General features: G+C 39.0%; 1 protein-coding gene across 1 annotated transcript; it reads right to left on the bottom strand.

The window, feature by feature from the left end:
* Nucleotides 1-48: 48 nt before the first annotated feature.
* On the bottom strand, nt 49-10,394 carry LOC110949478 (MOB kinase activator 1B). The gene is made up of 6 exons (XM_022191578.2): nt 10,086-10,394; nt 8,670-8,836; nt 6,476-6,569; nt 5,947-6,080; nt 2,271-2,434; nt 49-2,155 (listed from the first exon to the last, which is right to left on the bottom strand). The coding sequence occupies exons 1-6, from the start codon at nt 10,097-10,099 to the stop codon at nt 2,078-2,080; spliced, it is 651 nt and encodes a 216-aa protein (XP_022047270.1). The 5' UTR covers nt 10,100-10,394; the 3' UTR covers nt 49-2,077.
* Between the last annotated feature and the right edge of the window lie 1,698 nt (nt 10,395-12,092).

Below are 12,092 nucleotides of genomic sequence, written 5' to 3'. Positions count from 1 at the left end.
TAAATGTGCTCCGAGCTCACAGTACATACTGAACATAAAATTCCATCAAAGAGTCGAGACCACCTTTATTTGCCTTGTAAACAGCATAAATCAATTCAGTAGCATTGAAAACCCCTACCAAGCCAATATTTACAAACATTTCATCAACTATTACAGTCAAGGAGGAAAAACTGTCGGCAATAGTCTATGTTATGGGCATTTCATAAGGATGAGATGCTCTCAGGATGACCGATTATCTGTTACATTTTCAGATATCTGGTGAGCAGTAACATTCATAGTAGTTTGCTAAGGAAGTGGAGGGGGGAAAAAAAAGATACTGAACAATTAAAACAACATTTTTAATATCCAAATGGGGGGAGAGGAAGCAGCCTCTAAAATGACTCGATGCATTCGTTTAACCAAAAGCTACCACTCCATGCTTGCTGAAAATGAGATCCAACCCTCAGTATTTACACGTGTGCATTCAAGTATTGCACCTCTGACAAATTTCAGATATAAAATGTTCACTGTTTTGAAACTAAAGCTGACAAAGAAGCAACTCCATTTTTATCATACGCCCAAATTTAAGCACTATAAAGGAAGGTCAATATTGGATATAAAGTAAAATGAGCCAACTGGTAACCCTTTTAGTGTCGTGTCAATTATTGCATAGTAAACTACACTTTGAGATTAGGGAGGGGCACAACATGCATCTGCTGTTTGAAGCACAGCGACAAACAACCCGGACCATATAAAAGCATTAGAAATCGGACTTGTGCCTTATAGCTGATTTCAGAGGAGGTTAAGCCATTCAACATTCATTGGGGGGGGGGAATATGAGGGGGGAGAAACACTCTGATCAGTCACGTGATAAGGCTTCTCACAAAGCACGGTCTATGCGGAATAAAACATTCAGGCAAGAGAGGTCAGGAAAATTGTTCAAAGTGCTTCATGGCTAGTGAGATAACAAGGGATGCAGCATCATCCAATTCCAAATGCTTGTAACTTTTAAACAGTGGAGTTTAAACATGAGGCTCTACGTCTAGTTGCAGATATTTATATACAATTTAAGGTTTTAGTTCCCTTGCAGACTTACCCTAAAATTGGTTTCTACTTAAAAGTTTTTCGGGGAAAAATAACTAGCACACAGGAACATGTCACTAGACAATGCTAAAAGTGTTTTTTATTCTAGCCTCACTTCTATGTCCCTCAACACATTCATTTATCATAACCTGCACAGAACACTTGGCAAAGAGACTTTCTAACTAAAAATAGATAAAGTCGGGGGGGTTGTATGGTTTTACAGAGAAAATCAATTCAACCAAGTTACAGTACAACGAGAAAATAGGTGTAAGAAGGAATTTAGAACCACAAACTAAAGCGAGATGACGCTGAAAATGTAATGCTGTTCAGTCGTGTCCGTGGTATATGGCCTTTTTTCTTCTGACAATTCTCACTGTTGATATAGGGCAAATATGAGCCATGCTAGGCACTTAGGATTCTTTTGTAATGAGCGCTTACAGATGTTACCAGTAGCAGACCGAGACGCAGATCCTTCGAAGCAGGGTGAGTGAATAAAAGAACTAGCTACTGCTGTTGAATCGGCTTCAAAGCTGGCTTTAATTCTTGCCGCGACACCAAAACCACGCTGTGATGCAGCAGCTCTGCTCACACGTTATTCCCCTTTCTGTGAGCGAGTTGAAAATAATCATCTATCATGAAAAATGCCTTGCGTTGCCATAAACCCAAGTGACAAAAAAACAAACAAACATCTGTGCAGTCTAATTTTATAATAGAAAACTAATGAACATATGTCTATATTATCCTAGAAGCCATGACTGAATACTGGGGATTTCTTTCCATACAGCTAAAACCATTTACTCTAATGTTAATCTGTGGTTTTGTTCAATTAAGAGCGTAATCCCTGATAGCATTAGTCCTGGTGCCTTAAACCTATCAAGACCCTTCCTTCTGCCTGGCCTTATTAAAAACATTTCCCCAAATGGAAATATAGTATATACTGCATACATACAGCCAGGGTGGGGTGGGTATCTGTGCAAAAACTAGAAGAACAATAAAATAAGAATTACATTGTTGTTTATCTATCCTTGGTTGTCAGTTTTTCAATCAGCTCCTGTAGTGGGACCAGCTCTTTCCTGTCAATGAGGTTGAACTCCTGGGAAAGACAAGAGAGAAGAAGCGAACATTAGCAGATTGTCCACTGTGTGCTACTTCTCTTTTTATTTAAACTCAAGTAAAACAGATAAAGTCAAAAGTCAGAGATTCTTTACCTGAACAAAAAAGATGAAGTGTTTGAACGATGTGTTGAGGTGGGCCTCCTCCTGCAGCTGCATGACAGAGTCAAAGTGCTGGTGGTAGATGTGAGCATAGACTCTGAACAGGCGCTTCAGAATGGTCTTCGCCACAGACATAAAGTTACGCTTAAAGGGGACGCCTAGAGAAGAAGGGGGCAAGAAAAACGCAGAGGAGATAATTCAGACCATGAATAATACACAACACTAAGACCACTGACAGGTGAAGTGAACGACATCGATCAGACAAACCTTGAGTCCTGACATTCATGTTGATGTTTCACATGAATCACCCACCTAAACATTGCAGGTCAAGCGACCCGCAAAAACTGCTCAGGAGTGGCCCGGAGAACACGACAGAGCTAAGGTGTTCACGTGGGTTCCACACTCCCCAGATCCAAATCTTGTTGAGCATCTGTGGGATGTACGAGGATAAGCCTGATCCAGGTAGGTCCCACCCAGTGACATACAGGACCCACTGAATTCACTGCCATCATCCCAGTGCCACAGGACATCCCCAGAGGTCCTCAATCCACGCCCCACTGGGTCAGAGGAGTTTTACCAGAATACCCAAATATTGTTTGAAAAGGGCAGCAACTGGTAAATATTCAATTGTCAACTAACCTGCCAACTAATTTCTCAATTAACCAATTTGTTATTTGTTCTATAACATGTCAGAAAAATGGTGACAAATGTCCACCAGTATTTCTCCAAAGCCCGTTGAAGATCGATGCTTATTTTGTCCACAACTGAAAGTTATTGCGTTTACTGTTATAGAGGAGGAAGTAAACCACAAAATATTCAAATTTAAGAAGCTGGAATTAAGAATTATTACTTTTTATCTAAAGAAATTAGTCAAACTGATACCTCGATTATCAAAATAGTCTAATACTGGTACTTCAGACACTTTTCTTGAGGCATACCTTAAATTAAAAGAAAGCACTGACAAGACTAACAGATATAAAACATTCTCCATGGCTTCAGCTCTGCATCAGTTTCTTTTTTTGGCACTGTTCATCAGCAAAACATCAGTGCAATCAAGGTGCAGTGGCTGTATGTTCTCCTGGATTGAATATGTGCTCACAGCAAGCCACAGCATGATTTCAGGAAAGTGCAAACAATCCTGACAGCAACACAGAGCCAGCTAATGCTAACAATGTGTCAAGTATTCATCTGCAGGAAGGAACTCTTGCTGTTGTTGCAACAGGCCTGCGTGCTACACCTCATGCAAGTTGTGCAGTTATCTCCTGATTCACTGAACAGCTGTGAGGTACAAAAGCCTGGTGGAGAGCTCTCCTTCGATGTGCAGGGAGCCACCTACTGTACAACTCAGCATCAATTATTCAGAAGAAGCTAGTGACCAGCAGGACGAGGAGTTCATGAGTGAAGCTGCTACCCACAGCAGGACATCCCCACGCCTCTGACTTGTACATTACTGTTACTATTCCAGGAGCATTAACCATTCAGACATTAGAAGTTGCTGACTGGGTAAAAGGCTTTCACATGTGCAACAGGTGCTTTTGCATATTATATCACAACTAAGTGTGAAAAGTTCTCTTCCGTGTAGCTCAAAAGATCCTCCCACCTGATAGAAAGCTACTTCTTACACAATGAACAATAAATCTATTGATCCTGGACAATGAAGCAAATTCTGTCACTCCAGGGTAGCACATTTAATTTTTCCACTGAGATCTGCGTCCATCAGACATTTATTCATGCTGGCTGCCCTCCAGCAAAAATAAAACTCCACCCAAGACCGCACAAGCCTCAGCCAGTTGACAGGCTGAGCGCTGTATTGGTATGTATAGAAATTTTACCTCTTTTCAGTGATCCTCTACATTGTTAACAGGAATGTTTCAAAAGCGCTGATTGTGAAATACATTATTAGCTAAGATTAAACAGTTCCTCTGCTGAGGAGGATTGTGCGGCATGAGTGAAAGCTTGGAAACTACAGAATGGTCTTTGTGGTGAGATTGTTTTACCAAACTACTGTTCCCCAAAGAGCTGTTCGCTTTGCCATGTTTCCGTCACAAAGCTCAAGCGTACATGACGGATACTGTCTCCAAAGCGACTAGGTGAGTGATATGCTCTCTTCCATCCACATTCTCTTTGGCTGGACAATTGCTGGTGCCATTTTCATGAGTTGCAAAGATCTACATCAACAGTCTTACACGATTAATCCATTCATTTAGCTGATGGGATCGACAGAGCACCTGTGGACGTCTCAATGTTTTCCCAACACTGAGCTCATTCAACCTGATGGAGACTCTTAGTTTCAACTAATTTACATTTACTTTACCTCTATGAAGTCGGCCTCAAAATAACTGACAGTAGGGCTGGGCGATAACTCAAATTAATTCGATTAATTCGCATTTTTAAAACCTGACGATTTGAAAATTTGCCAAATCGTAAAATCGAGGCGAGCTTAACTATATAACAATACAGATTCTTCTTCTGCCTTTCACGACTTGTGCACTGCCGTTTGCTTCCGCCTCTCATATCCTTCCGCCTCTCATATCCTTACGCCAAAACACTCACACCAGCAGACGAAGAGTTGGTCGCGAGAAAAGGGCCTCATGTTACATCGATTATATGGAAGTGGTTCGGCTTTGACAAGACTGACACAGAGCAAACTACAGTCATGTGCAAGGTTTGCAAAGTACTGTGAAAACGAAGATTAGCAGCACAACTAACCTCTTTCAGCACCTCCGGCAGAGGCACTCTAAAGAATGGGAGAAGTAATCGCAGCTACGGGAGTTCACTAGCCATAGAAAACAGACCGCAAAGAAACAACAAAAATCGATTTAAATCGTAATCGTCCAAGATGACTAAAAAATAAAAATCGAGATTTTATTTTTTGGCCATATCACCCAGCCCTAACTGACAGCATATAAAGAAGTTGTCTGCATTTAGCTAAAATGCAGACAAAAGATGACAAAAAGCTCAAGCATAAAGTTTACAAATAGCAGTTTCCTATCACAGCTTTACGACTAAAATGACAGATCATGCCAGAAATGTAGGCTAGATGTTATCTACCTCAACATTTCTTCTGCTGGCACCACTGGTTGATACAGTTACATTTTAAGAAATCATATGAATACGCATACACCGTCTACTCAGAGTCTTGTTATCATTTCACTATAAAATAATGAGGATAAATGATTTATTATGCCACAAATAGCAGCATTCTATGTTTAATTTATAATTCATTTAGACTAAAAAGGCTGGGAGAGTGCACTCAGGGAGAGCATACAGATTCTTTTCCCCTGCGCCCAATCAATTAGTTGAGGAGTAGGTATGATTTCAGTCAAACAAGGTTTTCTTTGTGTGACCACATTCCTAATGTACAAGCTACTTGTAGAGAATTCTAATAGAAAATATTGTCAAATGCAACCCTTTTGTAAAAGTCAAACTGCTAAGCTACACATGGAGACTTTGCATTATATAGGTTTGGACATCCATTCATTTGTATGGCAACTGAGTTGTACTGGTAAGAGAAAACTTATCATGAATCGACTTGTAAGTAGTGATAATCCAACATTAAACAAATGTTGAGTGAAGCAGGGAGCACATAGTCATTGGACATTCGGCAGGTGTATGAAAATTGCTTTTCTTTAGCACTGAGCACTAGTAGCAGCCGGATAACAAATCCTACCAATCTTTGAAGGGAAAAGCGTCTCATCATCGAGCTGGTCTTGCACCCAGGTCATGAGGTAATCAATATACTTGGGAGCGGAGCATTTTATAGGCTTCTTGATGTTGGTTCCATCAGCCCAGTGGTACTCGTACCTACAGGGAACGCAGAGGACGACAAATTTGAAGAAAATTCATGTGTTTCATTGGGTTCACAGTCAATGGTATTTCTGAAAATGAAGACAAGGTTTTCATTTACAAAAGGCTGATTCAAGTCACCAAACATGTCACTCTCACATGCAACCCTTTCAGTTTTAAAAGAAGCATATATGAGCTTTCTTCAGCGTGTAGCACATCCACTGAAAATGCACTCGCAGCAGGAGGCCCAACACTGAGATCTGTCATGACCTGTTTAAGATTCTGATAAAGTGTGCTGCTTTTTGAAATCGTAACTCCAAGCCCAACCCAAGCCCTGTTCAGCCTTGTCAGACCACAAAGAACGATGAAAGAACTGCGAGCACGTTTTATGAGGTCTGCAACGATACACTTACTTCGGCCCGGCAGACATGACTGGACAGCTTTCCTCGGTACAAAAGTCTGTGATGGTGCCGTACAGCATGTTGATCTGGTTGAAGAAATCCACAGCTGGGGAACAAAACGCAAAAAGAACATATTAAGATTGAGCATATACGCGACTACATACAATGTGTATCCAGCATCAGGTTTCCCCACTTCACTGCCCAGTCCAAACTGTAGACCAGTGCACACTCCAGTTATCTGGCACAAACTGCGTTATCACTCATTCCCAGAGGCAGGCAGCCAACTCTGGCTTTCCATCAGTTGGAGAGATCCATTTTAAGCATTGGCAGCATTAGAGCTGGTGCTCCACTTGCTAATCTCACCAAAATAAAAACCATACTGAACAGCTGATGTGGCACATGTTCTGTGTGAGGTTTTGATAAAGGAGACATGAGCCTCCTTTCAGGTCTCTCTGAAAAGATCTGTCCAAAATGTTTGTATTCACAACCGAGTGAAGGCTTGACAAAAATAAAGATATTACATAAACACTTAGTCTAAGTTTCCGTAACCCCGTGTGCGCTGCTGGTCAAAACATTAAAAGCCCACAGTACAGTTTATGTCACCCAGTTGTTCATGTTTTTACAGCCTGAGATGAGATATGATGCTTGCAGATGACAGAAAACAGAATCAGATGTGCTCTCTAGAGTACAGAAAAGTACATATTTCAGGGCAATACGCTGCTAGTGTTTTGATTTAAGTCTTTCTTACTAGGAAAAAAACATATTTCATCAATAAAATACATGCAGCATGACTCAAAAAACAGTACACAGTGGAGCAAGTTGCAGAAAGATACATTCATTGTGGTGAAAGATCTGTCGAGTTCATGTGCAAAGTTTTGATAGAATATCTAGTTTTAATAAAATAAATCAATCTAAAATTATTTTAAAAATGGCAATAGTTAAGTACCTATTGCATATGGGCTCTATATATGATATATATATATATATATATATATATATATATATATATATAAATGGTAGTTGTGCTGATTTTAGTGAGGTGGAGGATTTTATATTGCAGTGAAAAATGAGCCCACTGGGAGTAAAAATGTTACAGAAACTAAAAACCCAAACAAACTGGTTGGGTGTCGGAGGGTTAAACATTTCATTTCTTTTTCAAATCTCTCTACAAAACTTTAAAAGCCTCTTCAAATGACAAACAGTGAAACAAACATAGCAAATAAATAACATCTGTCATTTTCTGCCATGCCCTCAGCTGTCAGCATATAACTTTGCCATGGCAGATGTCAAACAAAGAAATTGTCACCATGACACATCTTCCTGAGGCTTGGACTGTCATAGAGCCGTATGCAAAGAGACAGCAGAGCTACACATTGATTATACAGAATAAAGTGAATCAAATGGCAGTCTGATGGTTAAGACCTTAACTAAGTAACTTCCACTAGCTCTGGCTGGAGACTTTGATAGCCTGATGTAAAACTCTCTCCACTTCTGCTGTCAATATCCATTAGAGGCAAAAAATAAACTGAAGGGAACTGCTTCTCGTGAACAGTGATCATGTGAAAAGCCATTTATGCTTAGTGGTGGGAAGAAGTTGTTGCTCATGGCACTTCTGACTTCCCGTTATTGTGCAAGCTAAAACAGCTTGTGTAATACTGACCAAAATCCATCCATTCCTACAAACCCTCCATGGATCTGGAGAATGCAATTAATGCAGTGGAACAACAGCAGCATTGAGGCACAGCAATGGAAGACAGAAAATCATTTCTTTTTCCTCATAATAGTGTATAAAAATAGCAGATAAATGATCAGTTGTTCACATGCTAGGCTATTAAACATCTTAAACCCCAAAGGCACTCTGTTGTGAGAAGAAATTAAGCTTCCACTGACCAGCCATTTGTATCAATTTAGAGGAAAGTAAACAGCGCTCTCACAGCACTGACAATAAAGTCTATTTAACATTCACAGAGGTTTGTCCAGCATGAATACACATGATCTTTAGAGAGAATGCCAAGATCTTACACCCTGATAGCTCACTCTCCAGTGATTCATGATGTGGACTAATTGAGGTTTCAGGAGCAGACAAATGAGAAGCACGTAAATGTAAGAGGAGATTGACAGATTTGCCAAAAAAAAAGTAATGCTGAGGTGAACCAAAAAGGGTGCAGCAAGGGAGAGGGGGAATAAAGGTAAAGGATGTGCTTACTGTTGACTGCGACCCACTCATTTAAGTCCTCCCCCTCAGGCAACATGACTGCCATGCGCAGGTTTCCACTTCCCAGCGTAGCCTCTGCATGTTTCAACAGCTCATACTGATGAGAACCCTCTGGGATATTCTTCTTGGGCTTGAATGTTTTGGATGAACGGTTTCCACTGTGAGTCACAAAGAGGGAGACAAATAGTGTGATACAGACGGATATGATGAGAAATCATGAGATCACAGAGCCCCCCCAGGTGAGGGACCTTTCTGACCAAAAATAAAAAACAGTTAAGATGTTTTCAAAAGCTGACCAAAGTGCTCTAGCTGGCTTGTGTTTCCTAGAATCAGAGCGGGGCGACCAGAACAGTATGTCTCTCTGTGTATAATGAGGCCATTTGGAGATGTACTGTATTCAATCGCTCTCAATGCCCCATTAAACAAGAATTTTGGAGTCATCACAGCACGGTGGGTTAGACACAAAAACAGATTTTCATTTTTTAATTAGAGCATCTGCTAATGGCAGTGTACTGTACATCACAATCAAACTATGCTATTCATTTGAAGGGCCAAAGAAATGTATGAAACAGTTGCAGAACATCAGAAGGATCCAATACACAAATCTCTACACAGAATGTTGTGAATGACCTCTTCTTTAAGGGTAGTTTTGAAATTCCTAGCATTAAAGCAACAGGAATCAGCTGTATTTTTTAAAACGTATCTGAACCTCCCTGTCTATTGGAAACGTTGACAACAATCATGATTGTAAATTGAAGGAAATTCTAAATCTTAGCTTCACGCGTATAAGCTTGAGATATCCATAAGTCAAGGGACGTCAAGTAAAAAAACTGGTAACCTCTGTGGCAAGTGTTTCAGGGGATGCGTGCTACAATTTTAACTCTACTTACCTACAAATAGTCTCATCCTCACCAGAGGGGGCATTCAATGTTCCTCCTCCACCCTCTGGTTAATTTTACTAGCGTCATTTTAAAGTGGCTTGCTATATAAAGACGACACACAATCGTGTTACTTTGCTAAAACGTTGGGTCAGATATTGATCGGAGCGTTTGTCACACCAAGGCTGGTTTAGCCCGTTTCCACACCAGCAAATATCCTGACCAGATAGTGAACCAGTCTCACGTAATTTTCTCATAGAGAGCAGTTAGATAACTCCTGTGATGCTTTACATTCAACCGAGTGTCCTGAAGTTACAGTTTATTCATTATCAGAGCTGATTTCATTTAAGTCAAAAGCGAACAAGGTGTAATCACATAAAGCATTCGAAGGTGAGTCCAGGAAGTAGTCCTAGCCCATGCTATGCTATCGTTAGCTAGCTTCCCAGCTGTGAGGCACCACTGACATATTCCAAACATAAAGCTTAAATGACAAAACACATGAAACATTCATCACGGAATTGTAACTCACAATAAAAAGCTCATGTTTCCTCGGACCGCAGGGATTTTTCTCTCTTGGTAGATAGCTAACAGCAGAGCAGCAGTGGAGGAACTGGCAGAGCAAATGGATTGTTGAACAGAACTCTGAAGTCTCACAGGTTCTCGGTTCTTCTCCGGCTTTCTCAGGCGGTCCTTGTGAAATATCCGAAATAGATGTTGTCGTGACAATACACGATACTGATGAAGAAAGAGGTTTGTTTTACAGACCGTCTGCTCCACTATCTGCTGCTCTGTACGCTGAGAGGCAGCAGCGCACTGATAGCAAATCGAACTTCTTCATTTGACGCTCAGAGCAGATCAGCCGCAGCTCTGCGGTGTGCTGCCACCCAGCGGAGGAACACAGTCAGTGCAGGCGCTTTGCATTTCAAATGGACACATCAGTTTAATACAAAATCATACTAATGTGGCATCAAGAACTCAAAAAGTGTGATAGGTATTCTCAGAGCATAGTTTCCGTCTGTGATGTACTTTCTCTCATCATTTCTTTTTCTGCAGTGGATTCATGGGGGAATTTTTGCAATCGTATTTTTATAATTTACTAAAATAATCAGAATCAGAATCAGCTTTGATGGCCAAGTACATACACAACATACAAGGAATTTGGTTTCGGCTGTTGCTGTCACCCTAGGAATATGAAAGATAATAATAAAAAATAAAGAAACTATAGAAAGAGGAACAGGGAGGAAAAATAGTGGTAATAAAATTAAATACAGAATACATTATGTACAGAAATTTACAGCTAGAAAGGAATATATGAACACAGTCATGCAAAAATGATAATTGCTTAAGTATGCTTAAGCATACGTATATATATATATATATATAATTAAAAATATATATACTTAAGACCCTAGAATATTATATACAATACACATTTACCTGACTAACTCCTGTGAATTTATCTGAGTAATTCACATAATACATATTACACATTTACCAGACTTACATGTGAAAGAAGAAGGGGTAGAAAACAGTGTAAACAAACAATAGTCATTCAAATCTTTCAAAACAAATGTAAAATAATAAACCATAATTCAGTGATAACCAGTAAAAATGGGCCAAAGCAGATGACTTTAACTTTTCCAGTAAATACTTTGTCCAAAATAGAGGCTTGATAATTATATTTGTCATTTTTTTAATAATTATTTTCCATTTCCAATGTAAACAAGAAGGAATTAAAACTCCATTATACATTAATTATCATTTAAAAAACAAACAATACATATTAGTTAAGTCTCAGTTAACAAAACTGACAACCTGAGAAGAGTATGTTACTTTGATATATAGTATCATAAAAGAAAATATTTAAAGATTTTAAAAATCAAATAATCCTTGACAAAGTAGCTATCATCTATGTACACATTTATATATATATATATATATATATATATACATATATATATATATAATCTGGCCTGATTAAAGTTACTTATCACTTGCAATCTGATTTCTATGTTCTGCGTTAATCTGTGTTGTATAGAAATTATTTTATTGCTCATTTTTCTTTATCATTTCTTTCCATTTGTGGGTCTATGGGCACAGTTTATATAACAACTTAGTTTTAACTTACAAAGCTGATATTAATATTTTCAGTAAGCGGTACATCAAAAAAGAAGCTCCCTAATATTGTCATCTTTAAGTGTTTTCTGCCAAAATTTCATCAAAATTGGGCAAAACCAAATAATCCGGTGCTGAAATGGCGCTCTAATATAGAAGACTAGATACCTGGTTATGTATTTAAAATAAATAACTAACATGAAACAATGTATTGGTGTATCATTTAATAATATCATATTGCATTCACAAATAGTGTTGTTTTCAGATTGAGCTAATGTGCTGCTTAATTCAGGAAAAAAATCAAGAGGAATCAATTCCTGTATAGCAAAGTTGAGAATAATGTCTGTTGCACATTTTTACTTACTAGTTTAAAAATATAATTTTTAAGCAAAATTTGAGTAATTATATTATATACACATTT

Source organism: Acanthochromis polyacanthus, chromosome 18 (genome assembly GCF_021347895.1).
Source record: "Acanthochromis polyacanthus isolate Apoly-LR-REF ecotype Palm Island chromosome 18, KAUST_Apoly_ChrSc, whole genome shotgun sequence".
Lineage (NCBI taxonomy): Eukaryota > Metazoa > Chordata > Actinopteri > Pomacentridae > Acanthochromis > Acanthochromis polyacanthus.
This window is presented reverse-complemented; position numbering and strand designations above follow the sequence as displayed.

Bases quoted from the DNA above. Each gene is read 5' to 3' on its own strand.
- LOC110949478 (XM_022191578.2), bottom strand. The intron at 6,570-8,669 runs GTAAGCACATCC...TTTGTTCCCCAG, and splicing joins TGAGTGGGTCGCAGTCAACA to CTGTGGATTTCTTCAACCAG. The intron at 2,156-2,270 runs GTAAAGAATCTC...TGTCTTTCCCAG, and splicing joins ACTTCATCTTTTTTGTTCAG to GAGTTCAACCTCATTGACAG.